Source organism: Pezoporus occidentalis, unplaced genomic scaffold, assembly GCF_034315485.1.
Source record: "Pezoporus occidentalis ecotype Australia unplaced genomic scaffold, CSIRO_AGI_Poc_V1 ctg172, whole genome shotgun sequence".
In the NCBI taxonomy this organism is placed as follows: domain Eukaryota; kingdom Metazoa; phylum Chordata; class Aves; order Psittaciformes; family Psittacidae; genus Pezoporus; species Pezoporus occidentalis.
The window spans coordinates 462,885-487,200 of NW_026913554.1; the positions used below are offsets into that span (position 1 = coordinate 462,885).

Consider the following 24,316-nt stretch of genomic DNA (forward strand, 5'->3'; position numbering starts at 1 on the left):
GGGACACCTTACACTAAATCATATCACCCAAGGCCTCGTCCAACCTGGTCTTGAACACTGCCACGGATGGAGCATTCACAACCTCCCTGGGCAACCCATTCCAGTGCCTCGCCACCCTAACAGGAAAGAATTTCCTCCTTATATCCAATCTAAACTTCCCCTGTTTAAGATTTAACCCCTTACCCCTTGTCCTATCACTACAGTCTCTAATGAAGAGTCTCTCCCCAGCATCCCTATAGGCCCCCTTCAGATACTGGAAGGCTGCTATGAGGTCTCCACACAGCCTTCTCTTCTCCAGGCTGAACAGCCCCAACTTCCTCAGCCTGTCTTCATATAGGAGGTGCTCCAGTCCCCTGATCATCCTCGTGGCCTTCTCTGGACTTGTTACAACAGTTCCATGTCCTCCTTATGCTGAGGACACCAGAACTGCACACAATACTCCAGGTGAGGTCTCACGAGAGCAGAGTAGAGGGGCAGGATCACCTCCTTCGACCTGCTGGTCACACTCCTTTTGATGCAGCCCAGGATACGGTTGGCTTTCTGGGCTGCAAGCACACACTGCCGGCCCATGTTCATTTTCTCATCAACCAACACCCCCAAGCCCTTCTCTGCAGGGCTGCTCTGAATCTCTTCTCTGCCCAACCTGTAGCTGTGCCTGGGATTGCTCCGACCCAGGTGTAGGACCTTGCACTTGGCATGGTTAAACTTCATAAGGTTGGCATCAGCCCACCTCACAAGGGTGTCAAGGTCTCTCTGGGTGGCATTCCCTCCCTCCAGCATATCAACCGAACCACACAGCTTGGTGTCATCAGCAAACTTGCTGAGGGCACACTCAATCCCACTGTCCATGTCAGCGATGAAGATGTTAAACAAGACCGGTCCCAAGACCGATCCCTGAGGGACACCACTCATTACTGGTCTCCAGCTGGACATTGAGCCATTGACCACAACTCTTTGTGTGCGGCCATCCAGCCAGTTCTTTATCCACTGAGTGGTCCATCCATCAAATTGATATCTCTCCACTTTAGAGACAAGGATGTTGTGTGGGACAGTGTCAAACGCTTTACACAAGTCCAGGTAGAAGACATCAACTGCTCTACCCCTGTCCATCAGTTCTGTAGCCCCACCATAGAAGGCCACCAAATTGTTCAGGCAGGATTTCTCCTTAGTGAAGCCATGGTGGCTGTCACCAAGCACCTTGTTGATTTTCACGTGCCTTAGCATGCCTTCCAGGAGAATCTGCTCCAAGATTTTGCCAGGCACAGAGGTGAGACTGACTGGTCTGTAATTCCCTGGGTCATCCATTTTCCCCTTCTTGAAAAGGGGGGGTTATATTTCCCTTTTTCCAGTCATCAGGAACTTCACCTGACTGCCATGATTAAATCAATGTCCTTTCAGAACTGCTGTGTAAGTGCTGCAATGGCAGGTTGCACTGCATAAGCTTGTAGCAGATACAGCTATGTGTATGTACTCAAGGGAGTCAGAAGCATTCTTTTTCCTGAAGCAAGCCTGCAGCTTTCAACTCACACCTCAAAAGGTTTCTAGTTCATTGCAAAACCAATCCCTTATGGCATCACTAAACCTTCCCCTCCCAAGGCAAAGGCAACAAGGGTACAAGGGCCATTCCTCACCTTCCCAGGAGCTGGAAACTCAATTATGCCCTCAGCTCCCCTACTTCCCATTTCCTGAGGAGTAACATGGAAAAAGTGTGTCTCCAGAGAACCTCTGTATAATTTTTCATTAAGACTGTGCAAGAACAGGCAAACTAGAGGAGACAAGGACAGCAAGTACCTGTCTACATGCACAGTTACAGTGTGGCTTCAGCCCAAAGGGGCTTTACATGAAGTGTTATTCAGTAAATGTTGGGTAAAGATTGCATAGCTAAGAACAGAAAGATGTTTTAAGAAAAATATACTATCTAAGGTTTGGATAACAGAAACTGCAAGACAGGAGCGTGAGAAATGGTAGACTAGAGAATGAAGGACACAACAAGATAACTGAATACACACACCCGTATTCAACAGCTGGAAGCAGACTGATAACACTTGCAAGGCACCCAAGTTTTCAGGAGGGACATCAGAAAACCACACACATTTTTAAAGTGCCTTACTCCTTAACACAGAGGATTTTACTAGTTGCAAACAAGGGAAAGTGGAGAGGCTAGTAAAACATTGTCATTATCTGGAACAGAAGCTTGAATAGAGGGGCAGTTACTAAGCCTACTTTGTCTTTCTGAGCAGAGGAGTCTCAAAGCTTTATTCCACTGCCTAGAAAACAGATAGGGAAAACACAACATCCCAGCAACACGCTCCAAAGCCCCCAAACTCCTGCCACAAGATGGTAACAGAAAAACCCAACCACTAACACCATTTGAGCCAGAAAAGCAGAGAGGGCAGCATAGGGTATTAGGTCTGATGTGTAAATTCTCTGCAGAAGTTGTTTTGGCTTGAAGCAGATGCACCCAGCCTAGCCATATCCCTGCATGTTTATCCTTCAGCATGGTTTCAGACAAGATTCATCAACACACACTATACAGGCAGCTCTTATTTTCACACATAAATGCTGAAGCAGCAAGATTAAAATAATTAACCATTTTAAAAGTAAATGTGAAAAACATACTAAACCCAGACCATTTTGTAGTTGTCACTTTTATTTGTGAGGAACGTCACCCATGCTGCACAGTTTCAAATAGATCTTACAAAGGAAAGCGCAAGCTTCTCCTCCCCCTGTCCTGCAGCAATCAGGACTGGCACAGAAAAAAGAAAAACCTCATCACACCTGGGAGGTTCAGCACCAGCATCCAATAAAAAAAAAAAAGCTTTTCTTTCAATTTCAGTTTTTTGGTTGGTTTTTTTTTCTTCCCCTTTTCAGTTTGGTACCAAAAGAATAATTGAAGAATTCAATACTAGCAAAACAGTGAAATTTAAAACAAAACCACCAAAACCCAGGGTTGCTACTGAAACTGGGGAGGGTGCTCTGGCTGGATCTTGCTCTCTTGTCCTTCCTTCATGCATCTCTTGCAGGCGTTCCCTGGGTCTCAGCTGCTGGTACATGTTTAAGTTCCAATGGGTCAAATCTTTGCTTTTGTCATCACTGGTGACAATTTATTGCTTTGTGTGTTTCTTTGGTGTAACTTTTGAGTTGTATTTTAGGACACCTGTTGAAGAGCCAAATTGAAAACAACAGTGCAGTTTAAGTTTCATTTTCCTGATGAACAGATGGGATGTCAGGTGGAAAAGGAATTATCACAGAAAAAAAAGATAAGCATGACTAGAATATCCTGTCTGTAAGCTGAGAGTACAGTATCTTCCTAAAACAAAAACACTACTAACTGATCAGCAGATGCTGTTGCTGTATGGACCGGACAGATCTTCCTTGTACTTTGTGACAATTACAGAGGCAGAGGAAAGAAAGGAGAGAAAAGCAGCAACTGTTTTTGGTTTGCCTATACAGCATTCTCAGAAGTTATCACAAATATCTAATCATACATAAAGGGACGTAGCCAGAGGCCACATCCTACAAGTATACACCATGCTGCTTCAGCTGGAGAACAGGAACCATCTATATTTCTTACCTGAGGAATGGTAAAGGTGCCTGGGGAGCCGGACTTTAATCAGCACCACTCTGCTCGGTCACTGGACCAGGTTTTTCAGCAGGTGTTTCAGTTACCTTTGTCTGAGACACAATAAACCTTTATTATAGACACAGACTGACCTCCTGATGCTTCCTCTGTTCAGTGGTAGCATAACCCTGGTTTGAAAATAATCAAGGAAGATAAATCCTCTGAAAATATTAAGTATTACAAAGCAGCTTCTGTCAGGGGACTACCTCAAGTAGGTACAGAATGAGAAAGTCACTTGTCATTAAGGCAAAATCTGTGTTAGCAAACAGTTCCCTTAACTAATCTGGTTCAAGCTGTTCAGGAAATGGATCCAGACCTGTCAAATCTATCTTACACTACATACAAACTGAAGGTTTGAGGGAGCTGTAAAAAACAACTGTTTCTCTCCACTTCAAAAACATTTATTACAGTCTGACTTAAATTAAGAGCTATCCAGAAGCAACCCCTATCCCACTGCTGGCTCTATTTAAGGTAAGCTACTCATTCTCCAAGAAGATCACAAGGAACAGGCCAGATACCTTTAGTTACCAACACTTTAGACTTGACCAGACTCCTTTAGCACACCAGCTCCCACAGGACAGGTCTTGAACACTCGCCCCATTAAAACCTCAGTCTCTACCACAGTTGTGCCAGGAGTGTATTTACCTCTTTCCCATCCTGAGCTGGAGCATTGGGTGGACGAGGTCGACGCCTGTAGTTGTATGGGCGTCTATATCCACGACGAAGTGGCTGCTGACTCATAGCATTGGCTTCATGATGGTTCTCTTTGTTCTCAGCCTCTCCAGCCACTGGGGCAGGGCGTGGACGCGGGGGCCCTCTGAACAGGGGGGAGAAATAGGTGTCATGACAGAAGCCCAAGAAGGTTAAACTATCCTGATTTTAGCCTGGAAAAAACCTGTCTAACCAAGTACTATCTTTAACAGTTTTGAATGATAGCAAAACAATCCTTTGGAGTTTGGCTGGCATACAGTTGGAAGGGAAACACAAGCTATCTGGGTGTTTCTTCACTGTTGACACTATATCAGCATATTCTGTCTATCCTACAATAAAGATGTAGTTCACCCACTTGAATTGCTGGCTAGGAGAAGAAACAAGCCAGTAGTGGCCACACAGACTGATTCTGCTAAATTAGCCTTGGCATACCCATACACCAGCCTAGCCCTATTCACAGTGCAATCCCCAAGAATCTCCAGTTCTTCCTGTAAACTATTCCTAGATCTCTGCTCTTTGCCTTAAGTTGCTCCTGTTGATCACGTAAGGAAGTGTAGCATGTATTTCAGTCAGGTGAAATGCAAGAACATTTAATCCCGTTTCCCAGTATATACAAGCTACGTCCATAAACTGTTAAAACACAGCCAAGAATGACAACAAAGTCACCGCTACTGTCTAGTTTCCACTACCTGTCTTAGCTAATCCACAGCTACCTAGTCGCAAAAGCCAGTTTAGCTTTTCCAAGGAAATGGAATGTAAAAGCAATAGTATTACTGGATTTAATGCATGTAAATGCAAGCAACGCTTACCTATTAACTCAAACAGAAGCCTTCTGCGCTCATATAGCATCGTATTTCTTACAGGAAAAAAAATGCATCAGAAATGCATAAATTCCCATTAGCCACAGGCAAATTATCTCTCTTGTGATTCACTCACAACATGCAAAAACTCAAATGCCTCACTGTGCTTGGTATCGTGCTATTCCTGACTGCCTAATGCTAATAAAGCTTTTGATGAATCAAATTTATTCACCACAGATGCCTACAAGCAGCAGCATGAGTATTACCCCACTTCCCACAGTCCTAGATAAGGACAACTTTAATATAAATGTTCACACAGAAAAGCTCGGAGTAGAGGTGGAAGGCCTGTAGCTCTAGACCCACCATCAAGAAGGATGGATCCATCATGCATGGAACAGATAGTCATTACCATCAAGGATAATCTTGCTATTCCTATGAAATTCAGCTTGTTGCTCCTGTTGCACTGTTATTTACCTCTTGCTTTTTGTTTTCAAACAGAAGTACATATGGAAAAAACGTGGATTACATCATTTCAGTTCATCTCTGTAAATTCAGTGTTGGAACTTAACCTCTTAAGCTAACTGATGGAAAAACAAGTACAAGATGAAGAGGAGCAAGTGACTGAATGGCAGACTAATACAAACCAGCTCCTTAACAGCAGTATCATAGATTAGTTTGAGTTCAAAGGCACCTTCAAAGTTCATCTAGTCCAACTCCCCTGCAATGAACAGGGATACCTTCAATGGGACCACATTGCTCAGTCACACCCAACCTGACCTTGAATGTTACCACCTCTCTGGGCAACCCAGTGTTTCACTACCCTCATTGCAAAAAAATATTTTCCTTAAATCTAGTCTAAGTCTACCCCCTTTTACTATAAAACCATCTCCCCTTGTGTCTTACCACTACAGGTCGTACCACACAAATGTACCCCCACCTTTCTTATAAGCCACTTTTAAGTACTGAAAGGCAACAATAAGGCCTCTCTGGAGGCTTCTCTTCTCCAGGCTGAATCATTACAACTCTCTCAGCCTGTCCTCACAAGGAGGGGCACTCCATTCATCTGCTCACTTTTGTGGCCCATGTCTTTCCTGTAATAAGGACTCCGTAACCGTACACAGTGCTCCAAACAAGGTCTCACCACTGTGGAAGAGAGGGGCATAATCACTTCCCTCAACCTAATGGCCACACTTCTTTTGATGTGGCCCAGGATAAATTTGGTTTTCTGGGCTGCAAGTGCACATTGCTGGGTCATACCTAGCTTTTCATCCATCAGCACTCCAAAGTCCTTTGTAGGAGGGCGGCTTTCAATCTGTTCATCCCCTAGCCTGTACTGATACCAGGGACTGTCTCAAATCAGAAGCAGGATCTTGTACTTGACCTTGTCAAACCTCATGAGGTTCACATGAGCCCAATATTTGAGCTTGTCCAAATCCCTCTGGGTGGCATGCCATCCCTCAGGCATGTCAGCTGCACCACTCAGATTGGTGTCATCTGCAAACTTACTGAGGGTGCATCAATCCCACTGTCCATGTCATTGATGAAGATACTAAATAGCTCTGGTACCAGTACTGACATCACTCAATCTCTGTCTGGACATTGTGTTGTTGACCACTATCCTCTGGATGTGACCATCCAACCAATTCCTCATCCACTGCAGAGTCCACCCATCAAACCCATAGATCTCCCAGAGATAAGGATGTTGCGGGGTCCTGTTACAATGTTTCACGAACACTAGTGAAAGTAATCTAATGTTTTTTCTGACTTGTTTTATCATGGAGAATGAGTGACAAGTCACAAGAAAGTGAATGATCTTTTTCACTTACAGGAATTCAGTTAAAAAAAAATAAATTAAAAAACCCAAACAACAAAACCCAAAGCCACCACCCAAAACAAAAACCCAACCCCAAAAAAAAATCCAAAAAAACCCACACAAAACACACCAACACAAAAACAGACAAACAAAACCACCAAGAAGAAAACTCACAAGTGAGGCAACATCTCAAAAAGCTATGACAGTCAGAGGTTGACTATTTCACACTGATATCACTGGTATTTTTAACTGCACAGAACTCCTTAGCTGTGGAATTGCTCCCTCAGTGTAGAGGCTGGAATCTGGAGTGGTCATGTCAGAACTAAGGCTGGAAAACGAAGAAAACAGTCCTACACTGGCCAGTATAAGGTACGACTAACAGATGGCTTAGCAACTCCCTTTGTATTTCCCACTGGTAAATATCAGTGTTCATGTGAACTCCAAGAGATCTTAACTAAGAACTTAAGAACGGTCTAGTGGGTCTTTAAGTGCTCATTTATGCCAGTTCTGTGGATCCCCAGGGAAAAATACGGACAAGGAAACCTACTTCCCAAATAGCCTCCAAATCTCCAATTAATTTCTATGCTGGAGATTTCTGAAGCCAGATGGAGTTTATATTCTTTACAATGGCATCCTTCTCTGGTATTTGACCAGTCTCTCCCAAGCTCATGCAAGTTTTTATCAGCCCCAACATCCCATGGCAAAAATCTCCCACTATCTGCTGCATGGACCTAACAACCCAAGTCATCAAAACTCAAACATGAGTCAGAGGCAAAACAGAGCCTGGGCTGCATCCACAGAGGTATTAGCAGCAGAGGGAGATGCAAACATACCACTCTAATGAGCACTTATCAGGCCACACCTGGGGAGTACTGTGTCCAGTGCTGGTCTCCACAACTCAAAGAGTGGGCAGACAGACTGGATGTGTTCCAAAGGAGGGACAAGATGATGATCAAAGCGCTAGACAAACTGGCCTATGAGAAAAGGCTGAGGAAGTTAGGTCTTTTCTCCTTGGAGAAAAGACATCTTGGGGGAACTCATCACAGGATTTCAGTACTTAAAGGTAGCTACAAAGAGGACAGAATCTCTCTTCACAAGAAAATACTGAGAAAACAAGGGGCAACACATACAAGTTGGCAACAAGGTAACTATAACTTTACTATATAATCTAACAGCCCACAAGCCATTATAGAGAGAACACAACTTCAGTACTTAAAATGGTTGGCTATCCTCTGTAGCTACAAGCAGCACCAGTGCATAAAACCAAGCCTGCATGACACATAAGGTGCCATCAAGCTGGATGCACACAAGCTGTAGTCCAGTGCTGAACTGCAAACTACTGTCTGCAGTCCTCAGGAGCAGTTATAAAGCACACCTTGACCCAGCAGGTGGTGGGCGTAGCTGTCCCAGGCCAAGTGGGATTTGGATGCATTACTTGTCCAAGAAAGCATAAGAGTTCAGCTGGGCAGGCATGGACCTGCAACTCACTTCCCAATGGAGCAATATATTGAAAAAGTAACAGCATACAAGGAATTCTTCACCCATTCTTGACCTCTTCCTGACCACGAGCACTATATAAGCACTTTAACCAAAGTCTACTTGTTTCCTTATTCCGGTAGCTCCCCTTTCTCCTGGTAATTAAAACCTTCTCACTGTCCCCAAGATTTGCATAGACAGTAACAACAGGGAACACAGCTTCCTGCTCTTAATGAAGCCTGTATGAATCACAAAGCATCCAAGGAATGATGAGCAAAGGAAACCATACAAACCTGCGATAGCGGGGACGAAAGGTAGGATTCCTATGGACTTGTTGATGAAGTTGTCCTCCTTCTGTGACCCCATCCTTGATTTCTCCCTCACCGCCCTATAACCAAAAGAAAACATAAGACAGTCAACAATGAAGCATTATCTTACTTCATGGACAGTATATTAACCATTAAGCCCAGAGATATGAATCTGAACACAAAAACAGTTTCAGTGCAGAAGCATCAATAGATCAAGTAAAAAGAAGCATCTGATACCCAAATGGCTTAAATTTAGATAAGGATACGAGTAGGATAAATAAATATTCACAGGAACTTCTACCAACTAAGTAGATAGTAATAACAGGCAGCACCTGACAGAAGTTGAAAAGTACTTGAGACATTCAGAACCTGAAACAAAAGTCACAGTTCTAAGCTTAGAACAGCACTATACTACTTCTATCTACTTTAGAATACCAATCTGTCCTGTTTCTATCAACACCCTTTGTATTAAATAACTTTATAATTTAATAGACCTGTGATGGATGGTTAGAAATGTCACAAACAGCAAGATGAGAAATAGCACCACCAGTACTGTATGTGACAACCATGATTCAGATGTGTTAGGATTTGTCTTTTGTGAAGCAAGAAACCAATGCTGCTCCTGCTCTTACTCTTAGTCATGTGAGGACTATCAAAGCACAGAAACAGGAAAAGAGAACAGCAAGATATAAAGGGAAGAGAGCGCACAAAACGGAAACAATCCTGAATGTGTTCCAGCATAGTTGTCATTTCTCCAGAATTTCTGAGAAAGCACAAGACAGTGCTCAGTTCTAGCTCTGCAATGCCAGAAATACAGAACCAAAGACCTAGTAGGTCTCCTCTGAGGGACAACATGCCAGAAGCTAGTAAAGCAGCAACCAACCTAATTGCAGGGAGGGGCATACAACAGTGTTTTTTTACCAGCCAAAGCCCTCCTGTAGCACTTGACACTCAGCATCACATGCAGAGCTCTTTAAAAGGCAGTATTGGGCTGTGCTATTAAAAACATGCAGAAGTTCAAGTCCACTCCTCCCTACAAAGGGCCACATTGGAATCTCAGATAAAAAGGACTGTCGCTAGACCTGGTGAAGCATTACTCAAAACCAAAGCAAACTTTTTTCTATTAACCTTGAACCAAATGTTGCTATGTCAATATTTTAAATTGGTTTGGCTTAAACAATCAGTTGAAAACAGAACAGTAAAGCAACTGGACTGCTTAGCCTGTAAGTCCTGACAATTTTCCACATCTTCTATAGTAGCACAAAAAAAAAAAAAAAAAAAAATCACTCGACACATTACATTACACTGTCAATTGACCTAGGTCTATTGTTCAGAAGTGAATTACAGCTCCAGGATAAAACTATGCTGTCGGAAGTCACAAGAATGGATGCAGAACAGAACCTGAGCATTGAGGTCTTATGCTTACTATCAGTAAACATTAGATTTATTTATTAGGAAAGCTACATCTGTACTCCTAAAAGCATCACACATCACACCTAGCACACACGTAATTCCGTTCACTCAATCTCCTTCACAGGAATCTTCCAACTCAGTGAAATGCCTTTAACAAAGCAACCCTAAAAAGGTTGGAGAACACCTAAAAAGGTACAAAATTTTATTGCTGTCCCCCAAATACAAGTTTCTTTAAGCATAAACTGTTTAATTAAAGCACAATGAGCTTTTTACCCATCTGCTTCCCAAATATCTTTATCAGTCTAGTTTTGTGTAAAACTATTAATCTTTTTGGGTCTCCTCTCTACAAGAAACAGCATCAGCCTATAAAACAGCTTTTAAACTATTTAGCTTATTTTCTGACTCATTGGTATAAAGGCTTATTCTATTAGTCATACACACAACATGTACATGACAGTACTATTAGTTCTCAAGGTTATTCCATGATTCATTCTCTGTTCTAACATTCTGACTACAACTCCACACAATGTCTATGTTGTTAGTGAAGAGCACAGCCTCTTTTCTGTAGTGGATACAATTAAGAAGTTTCTGATACAAACAAGTACTTTACTCTGAACAGAACTTCCCAAGCAATCCAGAAGCAGTTCCCACTAAAGCCAATTGAATACCTCGGATTCCCCAGGGTTCTCTTCATTCTTGAGAAAAATCACACAGTATGGTCAAAATCAGACTCAGTAACTTACAAAGTACAGGCACATGTGAACTAGCATGGTAAACAAAGGACAGCATCATTAGTTTACCTAAAACCATGCCAGTTAAGGAAGGAAGGAGAAACCAACTCTTACTGCGTTATACAAGGCTGGACTGGATTTGCCAGCTGAGATCAATTGAAAGTTCTTGAAATCTAGAAGGCCACCATGCCAAAAAGTCATCTCAGTAAGTTCAGGTTTTTTTTGTGTTAGTAAACACAGGATTAATGATGTGGGCAGATGAGCTCTAGGAACACCTTTCACCTCTGCAGCCCAGAAGATCTTTAAGTATAGCAGGCTTGGGTACGTGGAAACCTTTTCCTTCAGATATGCAGCAAGAGCTGCCTATAGCTAAGTTAACATCCTTTCAAACACAGCCCAAGAATGCCATACCATCAGCAACTCAAACTTCTCTCAGAAGTATCCAGCAGGACAGTTAGCCAGAAAAACCTCCTCAAGCAGAGGGGCACAACGTTTAATGCATGTACTAATGCAACCATACAGAACAGTGTACGCATACTGCTATGGCTCACAGACATTGCTACCTCGCTTCTCCCTAGCTACAGTGGTGTAGCTAGTTTGAAGAAAAAATAAAAGGCTTTATCTTTACACTGAACTGCTGTAGGCAGAGGTCCATGAAGGGATGATACATAGAGGTTTCAACTAGTTGGTCAAACTACTACCACATTATGCAAAAGTGACAAGCTTTTAAAAAAAATCCCATTTTCCAAGTAGCCCTTTTCAAGTTATGGTTATACTACTTAGAGTAGTACAAATACTTTTCCTTGCTGGAGGTAAAGGGCATGGTGAAGCACTTCTGTGTCTTACTCCTTTGCTTTTATTCAACACAGATACTTTTGACACCCAAAGGAATGCTTTTAGCACATTTTACAACCAAACGCCAAGGAAAGGCCTACAGGACACTCAAAAGTAGAAAATACCAGTATCAGCATCAACAAAGGAGGAACCCAGTTTACCACCACAGAAAACTCACAACTTTGTTAAACATTAACTGTTTACTACATGGCAGCGCAGAACCTGTAGTTCCCTCTCATGAGAGGACTGCAAGATGGCTGAGGAGGTAGGATGACCACCACTGCAGAAATTAGACTTACACTTCGAGGTGGTCCACGGCGTCGGCCAAAATAGCCACGGCGATAGCGGCGCCGGTCTGCAGCATAGCGGCTGCCTTCCACAGGGACTCCATCTGGACCAGTGACATTAGCTGCCTCTGCACCCTGAAAGGCCAAAAGAAAATCAATCAAGATGGTGTGAGAAAAGAACAACCAGTTACAGGGAGAAGATGAAACAGTTCCAAGCATCAGAGATTCCTTCCTTCCACATCAGGCAAAAGCAAGTTTGTTATTCTCAACCCATAACCAAGAGTTACCAGAATTAAGACCTTATCAGGCAGCCTGAGTTAAGAGGAAAAATAAAGAACTTAAAAGCAAACAAGCAAAACAAAAGGAAAACCAACCACAAAAAAAAAAAAAATAAAAATTGGAAACTCAAAAAGCATTTGAGAAAGTAGAAACACAAAAACTTTTAAGGTTCTTACAGTTATTAAGCTACCAGACACCAAGACAAACTCTTCAGGGCAATATATTCCTTAGTTAATGTTTACTGGGCAGGCTGCAAGCTTCAAATGTTCTATGAAATAAAAATTACAGGTTCTAGAAGGCCTAGGATGTAGTAAAGGATTTTTGATACGTACCTAAAAATATTTCTTAATGAAGACTTTAAATACAGATCTTCCACAGAAAAGCCATATGAATGCCACCCACCCCAGGGATTAATGTATTAAGACAAAAAACCACAACACAAAACATCAGACACACAGAACCGTAACTGTGCAACTCTTTACTACAGTGATGTTACCTCTGCTGGACTACAGCACAAAGTCCCCATTATCTCTTACCTTCTCTCCTTCAACCACATCAAATTCTACAGTCTCTCCATCTCCAACACTACGCAGGTATTTCCGTGGGTTGTTTTTCTTTATCGCCGTCTTTAAAGACAAGATAGAGAAAAATGTACTATTTCATCTTATCCTACACATTCGTAGCCCTCTAAATGAGGGAAGAGCAGTATTCTTTTGCGACAGTCACAACTCTATGCATCAGATTAGTCACCCCACCAAGGTATTTTAAACATGTAAGTGCTACTGACCGTCTTACATAAGCTTTACTACACACAGATTTAATGAGAAACATGAAACTTATGAAATTATTAGATACAGTCTGCTAGTTGTGTATTATCAAAGATGATCAGAGGGCTGGAGCACCTCTTCTATGAAGACATCCTGAGAGAGTTGGGTCTGTTCAGCCTGGGGAAGACAAGGCTCAGGAGACAGACCTTAGAGCAGCTCTCAGTATTTAAAGAGGCCTACAAGAAATCCAGAGAGAGGCTTTTTGCAAAGGTATATAGGCACAGGACAAGGGGAAATGGCTTTAAACTGACAGAGGATAGATTTAGATTAGATCTTCAGAAGTTCTTCCCCGAGATGGTGGTGAGCCACTGACACAGGTTGCCCAGAGAAGCTGTGGCTACCCCATCCCTGGCAGTTCTCAAGGCCAGGTTGGACAGGGCTTAGAGCAACCTGGTCTAGTGGAAGGTGTCCCTGCCCGTGGCAGGGGTTTGGAACTGGATGAGCTTTAAGGTCCCTTCCAACCTAAACCAGTCTGTGAGTCCGAGAGATGTCTCCTTTATTCCACAGGCTTTCTGATATGTAGTCAAGGTTTACTCTTTTCTCAACATATAAAGTTAACAAACTGGCTGTTGCCCCAGGATCCCCTCTGTCAACCCCACTAAAGATCCAGATCAGCACATATTTTTGTATGAACAGTGTTACACTCAGTGTCTGATCTCCAACAAGCTGTACTAAGGCTTCATTATCACTAGGAAACCGCTACACAATCTACAGAAAACTTAAGAGCAGGAGCATTTTTGTAGAAGATGGCATTAACTATAAGGTATCAGGGCAACTCATAGTAACTAGAGTAGAATTACTATAACTCTAGTGTAACATAAATAAGTGTTTTACTACCTAAGTACTGCAAGGTAAAAAAAGAAAAAACTTGCCAAAAATTAGGCAAGTCCCTGAAGAACACAGGAATAGTACAAGACAGAGTCACCAAGACAGAAACCCCAAAATAATCCAAAGCCAGTGTTGCTAATAGTAAAATGGCTGAAAACCTCCTCAGACTCCCAGGAACACTCAAGCCTCCTGAAGTAATTTTCAGTCTGTCAACTACAGATGCTTTTCACTCTGGGGAGTATTTCCAGGATTCCACAGAAGGCAGTTAGAAGGGCAAGCCTCCTGTCTGTTAGATAAGGGTACACAAACTGGAAGAGGCCAGGGGAGAAGAAACCCAAACAAAAAATGAACTACACACACATGTAAGCTAATCTAGCAGCCTGCTTTTTACTAAAGTTCTCTTAAAGCAAGCTGGTCTTTAATAACCTAAGTATCCTTTGTTAGCATAAAGGAGGCAAGTGCAGATCTAGTACCTAGAAGCACATGACATTTCCTCTGTTTTAAGAAACTGGATGCAGAGCAGAAACAGGAGAACTGTCACATCTGTTTGCAGTTCAACAAAAACAGGCAAAATGAAGACCAGCCTAATTGTTGCCTGTGCATGGCAACTGTATTCATGAAGTCAACAACAGCCCAAAAATATTTCCCACTGAAGGAAAAAAAGTTCTAATCAGTTTGGAGTTGAGCTTGACCAGTTTAGGAAAAGTATTCTCATTGTTGCTGAATAGTACCCTTTGCCCAACAGGCCAGCATGCTCTTCCAGCCCTACATCCAGCCATGCCTTTCCCTGTATCCCAGTGTCTCTAAAAGGCTTAAGGCAGAATGCAAGAATATACATATTATTGCTACCAAAGCGAGAATAACCCATGAGATTGTTGGTTTGGGATGGGGGTGAGGGTGTGCTGATACAGGAAGAGAATGAGCTGCTCAAGTGAGTTCTTTTCAGAACTACTTTAGCAAGCAGAGACTCCCACAATCAGCTGAGACAGCTCCGTCTGCTTTCCACTGACCTATCAGTGTAACTGCCCCATGTCTAAAAATCAGCTGGAATTGATGGCTTTTCCATAACTGCTGTATACTAACAGTGATTATCTTCACTGCAGAGTAAGGGTTCTGTTCTTTCACTACCACTTGTGCTGAGAAACTGGCTTAAACCCTTAAGACTTGTGCTCTGCATATGACAGATGTCAACAACTTGTATTTTAGAACTCCTTCGCCTTCCAAGTGCAGAGGAAAAAACGACTATCAGATTATTCAATAGAGGGTGTACTTCAGACTAATGAAGCTCCTCAAACATCCTCCAAGAAGGGTAACGGAAGATGAATTCAATAGGATTCCACATGTTCCATTCCAAGTTTATGGACAGAAACTTCAGAAATTCAGGTTTGCAACTGACTAACCTGCCAGCCGGAGACAGAGACTGCCACACAGCAGGCTGCAGTTTGTTTCATAAAGGCGAACAAGAACAATTTTGAGTAAATCCTAGAGTTCAGAACAGAAACTATACAGCTTTACTACTTACTACTTCAGCTGCAGGTAAACACTGCTGAAATAAGCCTCTAATAAGCCAAAGTTCTAAGCCTGATGAGAAGACTTTTACTCTGTATGTCCAGAAGGGAGAGAGCTCTATTCTCCCCGTTACTGTTTCCTGCAGGCTCCTAGTTCTTTGATTCAAAAAACAGATGTTTTGTGTTAGCACAGACAGACCTCAACAATTAAGACAAAGCCTTTCCTTTCCCAAGGGAACACTGATGAACAGCCATGAAAGTCTTCAGAGCTAGTTCAGTATTTTGCTTAGGAAAGTTCTTTCCATATCCTCCTACCGCCCCATCATGTGCACATCCAGCATTGCCACAGCAATAGCCAACATTTGTTACACCAGTTACTGTTCATGACAAATACTATCCAGTGAATTCTGTGCAGAAGAAAACATTATTCCTCCTCACTGCTTGTTGATTCAAACTATGCCTAATTAAGTTGGACTTCTCTGGCTACTGACACTTTTAATAGTGTTAAACTGTAAGAACCTCCTCTCCCTTAGATACACATCACCCCACCAGGTGAACTGATCCCTACTGCTCAGAACACCTCTGAAAGAATGCCCTGCACAGCACCTTGCACAAACCAACTGGACAAGGGTGCAAGCAGGACAGAGAAAGTGAAGAACTGCCCTTCCCCAAAACACTGCTTGGGTCCTCTTGCAAGACAAAGGGTTAATTCAAAGCAATCCATGCATGCCCTAAAGAGAAAAGCATTTTAATCTGTACTAGGTTTATAAATAGCATCCAATAGCCAGACACTGAGCGTTAACCCCCCATTCCAATCATGAGATCAGCCTGTTCTCTACCACTGTGGATGTGTGCAGGGGAGGCAGGGAGGAGGCTGGATCCATTCAACTAGGTCAGCCTTATTCTGAAGGGATTAGGCATGTAATCCAGCCCCTCCTGGGAAGGGTGTGGGGAGGAGGGGCAAAACCAGCACTAACCCTGGCAAGGGAGCTCAAAGCAGCAGGACCTTTGGTGAGGGAGGTAAATCCATGGCATAAGAAAACGGCCACAATCAGGAGCTCTGGCTGTGAGCACATTCACATAAAGAAACAGCTCGAGACTGAAGAGCTGAGGAAAATCCCATTGCAGCCAACCCAGGCCAGAGCTGGAAGCATCTACTTTGCCATACACAGCCCACCAAGAGAGTTAATCAGATGCAGGCTTGCACGTAATGTGGTATTTCCAAAATGTCAAGCCAGTTTTGCTCAGCACTCACTACAAGAGGATTTCATCCACAGGAGATGGGGAAACAAGTCATCATCCCTCCTTTCCCCACACAGACCAGTTTACATTTAGGTGGATAATTTCCACCGCTGAAGGAGAAAACATAACAGGTAGTACTAGCCTGCTGCTGACCTTCACTGTTCAGGTCTCTGCAGGCAGCCTTCCCAAGCAGAATAACATCGATCCATGTTGCCTCTATCATCATCACAACAGCCATTTTCCAGGATTATCTTTTCACAGGTCTGAAGGAGACCTCATTTGCCTTCAAGTTAGTTTCATAGTGCTGCCTATCCAGAACATGTTTCTGTTACTAGAACTTTCCTCAACCTCCTCTTGACATGCTCCTATCAGGGCACAGATGCAGCAGCAGTACTGCCATGCACACAGCCATCAAAGAAGTGGAGAGCCCACTAGATCTCAGAGCATGCATTGAGAATTCTTGATCTCAAGTCCACCAACTGAACCAGGAATATGTAATTGCACATACTTTCCAATACCATCTTTTCTCATTAAGGCACTAGACTTACCCCCTTCCAGCTTCATCTGGTTTTGGATAATATATATATTATATACTACACAGTCCCTGACCGAGAGAAAGTTATCACAGGCTACTTAGTCATGATCCCACAGGAACTAAACTAACTCTCAGTGCTATATGCATCAAACATATCCTCATGCTTTGTGACCAACTATGAGTGCAAGTTTCCTAGTTACATCTGATGGAAATACTGCCACATACACCTAAAAAGAAAGCTCATTCTTTTAACGATCATGTGAGTCTGCATATATTTCATATGGGACAAAGTCTCAGATGCAAAACTAGATCTAAGCCAACTAGCCAGTTTACATCAGCAGAGAAACGGCATTCTCTGTCTTTTCACTAGTCACCTGCAAGCTGACAGTATAAACAGAGAACAGCCTACTGACAGCTCAAGGGAAGTTAACCAACGACAAGCTGCTGGGCAACCTCCCTCTAAATTGACACACTTTGGCACTCAGCCTTCCTCCTCCTCTTCCTAAGAGCAGCTGCCTTGTGCAGCAACAGCTGACAGCAACTCAGGCTGGTCAAGAGCCAGACTAGATCACTTTCTTTCCAATACCACAGAGGGCAGACAACAGACCTGCAAACTAAGGGTAGGAAGAAACAGAAGACAGGGAACATGAGGAAGTGGAGAGGGAGCAATGGGACAGAGACAAGTAACAACGTACTTGCAAAACAGAAGTCACTTCCCCAGGGGAGGGACAACCAAACAAAACCACACCAAAACAAAAAAACAAAAAACCTCCAAAACCCAAACCAAACCCTCTAGTGTTCAAATCAGAGCAGACAAAAAGCATGAAGAATTATAATACCTACTCCTTCAATTGTAACTCCAGAGAGAATAAAACATACCCTAATATTCCTCCCTGAAAACTTCAAAACACATGTTAAGCAAGGTTGGGCAGCTGTTACAGGAAGTTGCCTGAAAAACCTATCACAGCACACATCTGAGTACAATTACTGCTGTCTTACCTGATGAACAAACACATCTTCTTTGGTATCATTTCTGTGAACAGAAAGTGAGACGTTGTAAGAGTTTAGACTGAGACTTAAATAGAAATCCCTGACTCCACAAGTGAAGCCCTCCTTCCCCCACCCTGTAGTACATCTCCTGGATGCCATACGTTCTGTAAAGGCTATGATACCAAGACCCTGCTCTGATTTTTCAGGGTCATATGCTTGACAGCAGAAAAGACTCCCCAGCCTTCAGAAGGGTGAAGGGACAGGGAGGTTCTCTGTAATCTTTTGGCAAGCACTCAGTATTTTGTTTTGACACTGGATGGAGTTAATGACTGGACTGCTCGCCTTTAACTATATTCCACACTCCCCCAAAAAAAAACTTCCACAGGGGCTGCAACCTGAGCTGTTATCCCAGAGGTCAAGCAAGACTATCAACAGGACTGGCCACAGCTGTCAACAGAGCTCTCCTTTCAGTGAAACTCAAAGCAACCATGCACAAGAGATGTCAGAAGAGTCTGTTGAAAGGAGACCCAGACATGAATGTGAGGTTGTCAAGATTAGGCCAGCCAGTTCAAGCTTCCACATGTAAAACATGAAGATAGGTCTAAGACCTCAATTATGTGTTCCCATGCAACAGAAAGACCCCACCACTTGTTCTCTCAACTCCTTCTCTGCAGAGGGCACAAGAGGGTTAAAGAGTTTTTGAAAATAATGCACAATCCAAAACTTGTTGCACTGGACTGAACTAACAGCAGACTTCAGTTTAGGAAGAAAGATAATAAATTATTACATCATATCCAGCTGAAGACTCTCACATCAACTGCTACAAGACTTAAGAGTGCTTTGCCATTCAAGCTTTTCTTTAAGCTTACATAACACTGGAGAGTAGTCCCCAGAGACTGGCATTAATACTGTACCAGAACTGGCTTCAAATCCATGAAACGGGCTCTTCTGCCCTCTTCTACACTGTCCAACTCACCAAAACCTACCTGCTGTGTAAGTTGGTTCAAGGACTTGTAGGATAAAATAACTCACCAGGTATATCTTTTGCAAGACAAGCATTCCCCATACAGTAGCTTCATTTTTCATAAAGCAGACAAGATATTTTAAAGCTTCTCAAACCCCCAGATTCCAGCTTTAAAAGCCAGAGTTTCCTCCAATAACTTGGAAGTATGGGCCTTGTGCACCTAAGGTTGGAGTGCGGTCAGTATCACTAACAGCTATTTATTGATGCCATTCAGAGTTTCATTTGTGATCAGAGAAGGACAAAAAAGACAATTTCTGTGAACCCAGGCATGGAACATCTTCAGTTAGATGGTATCAGAGAATCTCAATGTGTATTTACATTAGGTATTTTGACCAATCAGTCAACACTTGACTTTTTATCTGAAAAGTATTTCCCTCATTCTACAACTTCTCTTGCACCTTTAAAAAAAAGGCAGGCAGTCATGAAAAGCATACAGTCATTAAAGGTGTAGCACAATTAATCATGAGAAACAAGTAACAGACCAAATCTGTAATGGGTTTGACTCTCCCCAGACACACAAACTTTGATGGGGAAGGGGGAGGTGGTTCCTGAGATAGAACTGGTTGAATGCCTGGCCAAACCTGGTTATCAACAGCATAAACTTGTAGTCAGGTCTTTGGGTCTCTGCTACAATTATTAAAAGTATGGCATATTACCTGTACCATTACTCTTAGTACAGTACAAATATGACTATCATAATCTAAACATACCTGTTGATAAAGCCATATCCATTTCTGACATTGAACCACTTGACTGTGCCAAGAACTTTGGTGGCTGGAAAGAAAAAGAGAAGTTACTCTAAAATATAAGAAAGTACAAGAATGTTACAAAAATACCTTTATCTATGCGCCTGAAGTCAAAACCAGACCTAGCCTGTTACCTTAACACTCAAAGTCTACCTTTATCTTCCACTTCAGTTTATACTAACACGGGATTGTTTTAATATGCTGCTCTTCAGCCAAGAGTTTACCACACAGCATCTAGAATGAAGTCCAGCTCCACTTTCAGAATTGGGCATCCATCCCCTCTTTTTTCATGTCTTATGCCAGAGATGTGCACTGATGCTGAAAATCATCAGTTCTCTTTAGCTTAGTAACTAGACATTAAACAGAAAGTTCTTTAAAAGTCCTCTCTTTCACTCAATTACTTTTTCTTTCTTCCTTGGAAACCAGAACTGGCCAACATCACTCTAACTAAACAAGACCCCACAAGAAGTTTCTGGGGTTTATTTTCGTTTGTGGTGTTTTGGGGGCGCTTTGTGTGTGTGTGCTTTTTTAACATTCCTACTTCTAGAGATCTTCTGTGATTTACCAGTTACAAACTGACAACTTTATGTTCTAAGGCTTCTAGGATCAAGACAAGTTCTTGTCTCAACACCAAAACAGCATCTTGCTTAGAAACCAGACTGCAGTGTCTTATAGGATCTGGCAAAACCTGTTCCTCCAACATGTGGGAGGAACTCAACAGTGATGGAGGTGGTTTAAACTCTCCTTCCCTCTCAGCAACTGGGTGGAGACTACGAACTTGTACTTTTCAAACCTGTAGGAAAGGGAGGATTCTGGGTCCTAGACTTAATAGATGTTATTTATCACACAGCATGACCAGAGCTAAGTAATTTACATAGTACTTATTTGAAAAGGGTCTAGTCACCTACAGATGACCTCTTGTCTTGTTAAAAAAACCTCAAACACCTACAAATAGGTACCATCATCTGCTCTTACACCTGCATTATTCCCTACACATCCACTAGGAGATGACACAGCTAGACAAGACCTTTGGTCTCATGCACACTTGGCATTCATATGTAGCCCTCTGACAGACAAGAAAAGCAACCTCTTCCTCCTTCCCCAAATACAGAACTAAAGCAGGAATGTTTGCTGATAGCAGTCCATTGTAGTACTGTTGCTGTTATTGAAGCTAGTAACAGGTCATTACTCATTGCACTTTTAGAAGTGAAGGTTTTGATGTTCAATACTTTTTAGTAGAAAAAGTTTGCATTTAGAATCAGCAAAACCATGTTAAGACTGAAACAGTTACTAAAGGGCTCTACCTAACATAGCACCCATTCCTAAGACTCCTTGTTCAAAGAGATTCACTGCCTAGCACTGATTTTTCACACAAGTCTTGGGCATCAACAGATATAGTTGTGCTTTCAGGTTTAGTTTAGTAGGGACATCACTACATACACTTATTGCTACCACACAGGCACTGGCTACATGCAAGAGCTCATGCACTAAACTCAACAGTGGAAGAAGGGCTGGGGGGAAGGCCCAGAAACAGGTGCCAATGGCACATGCAGGTTTTAGCCTGCTTTAAGAAACAAGGCTAATACCACTGATTCCCCCACCACCATCCTTTCCCTCCCCCACAAAATAGCTATTGAATCTGTTGGCCTATTTCAATCAGATTAGGAAGAGGGCAAGAAGCCTAGGAAGCCTGGCAAAAACCCTCAGAGGAGTAAGAAAGCTGGCAGAAAGGAAAATAAAACTCACACTATGTGGCCAGATGGCTGTTGCTAAGTGGATGTCCATGCACACAGCTTCAAAGCAACACTGCTCCTTTTGCGGTCCGGCAGAGATTGGGGGAGTCTCCAATAGATTCCCTAAAATAGTGTTCTGGAGAGATACCATTCCCTACTCACACCAGTTTTAGTCTCCCTCAAGCATCACCTTAAGGGGGAAAAAGAACCTCAGACACAATACCATGACACCAAACATCCACGTGGCCGTGGTGCAGCCACTGCTAACATTGTTAAACCTGAGCTGTCATATCAGGGAGATGAGGCAAGGAAGAGGGCAAGCCCAGAGGAAGCCATAACCAGTTTTACACACAACTCAGAGAAGGTAGTTGATGTCATCGCTCCTATCCCACCAGCAAGTGAAAGTCCACATATTTCTACAAAATGTAGTACTTTGATGCTATCAGAGGAAACAACCCATCCATGACAAAATAGCCTTTTCGTTAGTTTTAACAGAGAAAGCCAAAGCTTCCTGTGACCAAGAGAGGAGAAAGTTGACTAGCCTTTATCTTTATTCCTCAGTCAGACATTTAGATGCCCTGGGCAAGCATTAGAGCTTGTGTTTAATGGAATCTTTGTAATTATATTTACTTAAGTCTCTTCTTATAAGACCATTAACACAGACATTTGAGGCAGACCTGAATATAAGTTCATTTTTAATTAGCATTATCAATGATCATTTTCCTTAGAGCTCCTGATAGAAAGTTTGCCTAGCAATAACGCCAGTGTGCAAAAGCAACACCGTGGCAGTTTTCTTCTCCCTGCCAGACCAGGAAAGGCATTTGTGCCTCCACTTACCCCCAGCCCCAAGCAACAGCAACAGGTGAACAAGATAAAAACATTACCAAGAGTGACACAAGCCATGTTAAGGCTAGAAGCAGACAGACACACTAACAGATATGACGGGATGTGCCTTGACTGATTACCAACAAATCTGATAACAGAGCAGGGAAAAACACAAACTGTACCTCCAATTTCTCTTTTACTTGAATTCCTCCTACCTGAGCTGCAGAGAAATCCTTTACCTGGCTCCTCTGTCTGCTGCAGTAAGACCTCAGCTTTTCCTTTCAGAAGGGAAGATGCTGTCTTTCCTTATGAAGCTTGGGACTCTGCACTAGTAGTCAGCCCCAACTTTGCTCTTACTAACTTCTTACAGAGTTATCAACACTAAATCCCTATTTCCACTGCAGATTGAAGTACTGTTCTTTTCAAGAGGTTGATCCTGTTTAATCACGATGGAGAAAAACCACCGCATTAGCTATGCACTAGGCTTGAGCACAGAGATGGCAACCTGACATTATGGCTTACCCTCTACTGATAAAGTAAAAACTGACAGAAAAACAGAAAAAGAAAAAAACACCAACACCTCCCCCCAAACCCAACCACTAAACCTCGAAGCGTTACTAGTTACAAAGACTCTTTGACACACACAGAGGTTGTGCAAAGCCCGAAGGGGGGGACGGGGGGTGTCACACAGGGCTTGCCAGGAGCCCCTTCCACGGGAGATGCCCCAGCAGGACACGGAGCCGGCTGCAGGCACCGGGGAGCCCATCAGCATGGCTGCACTTCACTCGCTATCCTCTCCCGGCACCGGAGCACCGGCGGGGAGACGGACCCCGACTCTTCTCCGGGGCCGGGCGCGCCGCCGCCGCTGCACACAGGTGCTGCCGCCCAACTCGGAGTTGGCGTCCCGGACAGGCGCCGCTCGGCCCCCCTCCGGCTGGGAGGGAAGAGGAGGAGGCACGGCCGCCTCCCCCGAGCGCTGCCTGACTCACAGCCGCGGGGGGAGCCGGCGGGGGGGAAGCCGGGCTGGGCCCCGGGCGGCGGCCATGTGCCGTGGCGTGTGTACCCCCGCTCCTGCCGCAGGTGCCCCGGGAAGTTGGGAGCAGGGCCCGCCACTCACCCAGCACTTTCTTCTCCGTCTCGGCCGCGGCAGTTGCGGGGGTAGCAGCGGCGGCAGCAGCAGCAGCAACAGCGCCGGTGGCCGCCTCACCAACAGCCGCGCCCGGCGCGGCGGTGCTGACGGGGCTCTTAGGCTTGACGTCCGGGGCGGCGGGCGACGGCGGCGCAGGGGCTCCGGCCGGGGGAGCGGCGGCGGCTGCGGTCGTGGTGGTGGCCGTGACGGGTGCCGTGCTGGCGGTGCTGGTCTCCGCCGCCTCGCTCATGGTGGCTGACAGGCGGGCGGTGTGTGGCGGGCGGGTGCGCGGCGGGCGGGTCGGCGTCCCTCGGGCCCGCGCTGGGTCTTACTGCCCCCAAAATGGCCCCGCCGAAGTTTTAACACAGTCAGCGGGGGCTGGCGCCGGCACTCGCGCCGCCTCATTAGCATTTAAAGGGACCGCACCGACAGCTAGCGGGACGCGGGGCATAGGGAGTCGCTTCTCCGTGGCGGGACGCATGGCATGGCATGGCATGGCATGGCATGGCATGGCATGGCATGGCATGGCGATAGGTGGGTGTCTATGCAGGTATATACTTGGCCGCCTGTCTACACAAGAGTGTGCGGACGTGCATGGGGCCAGAGTGGAAGCTTGCTCCGCGCCTGCCCTCCCGCCCGTGGGCACACACCGGCG

At 44.0% G+C, this 24,316-nt stretch overlaps 1 protein-coding gene across 1 annotated transcript; it reads right to left on the reverse strand.

The window, feature by feature from the left end:
- Positions 1-2,632: 2,632 nt before the first annotated feature.
- Positions 2,633-24,028, reverse strand: YBX3 (Y-box binding protein 3). The gene is made up of 9 exons (XM_062614035.1): positions 23,650-24,028; positions 19,939-20,002; positions 18,214-18,247; positions 12,811-12,900; positions 12,008-12,130; positions 8,716-8,810; positions 4,268-4,439; positions 3,575-3,675; positions 2,633-3,157 (listed from the first exon to the last, which is right to left on the reverse strand). The coding sequence occupies exons 1-8, from the start codon at positions 23,909-23,911 to the stop codon at positions 3,610-3,612; spliced, it is 906 nt and encodes a 301-aa protein (XP_062470019.1). The 5' UTR covers positions 23,912-24,028; the 3' UTR covers positions 2,633-3,157; positions 3,575-3,609.
- Positions 24,029-24,316: the final 288 nt, after the last annotated feature.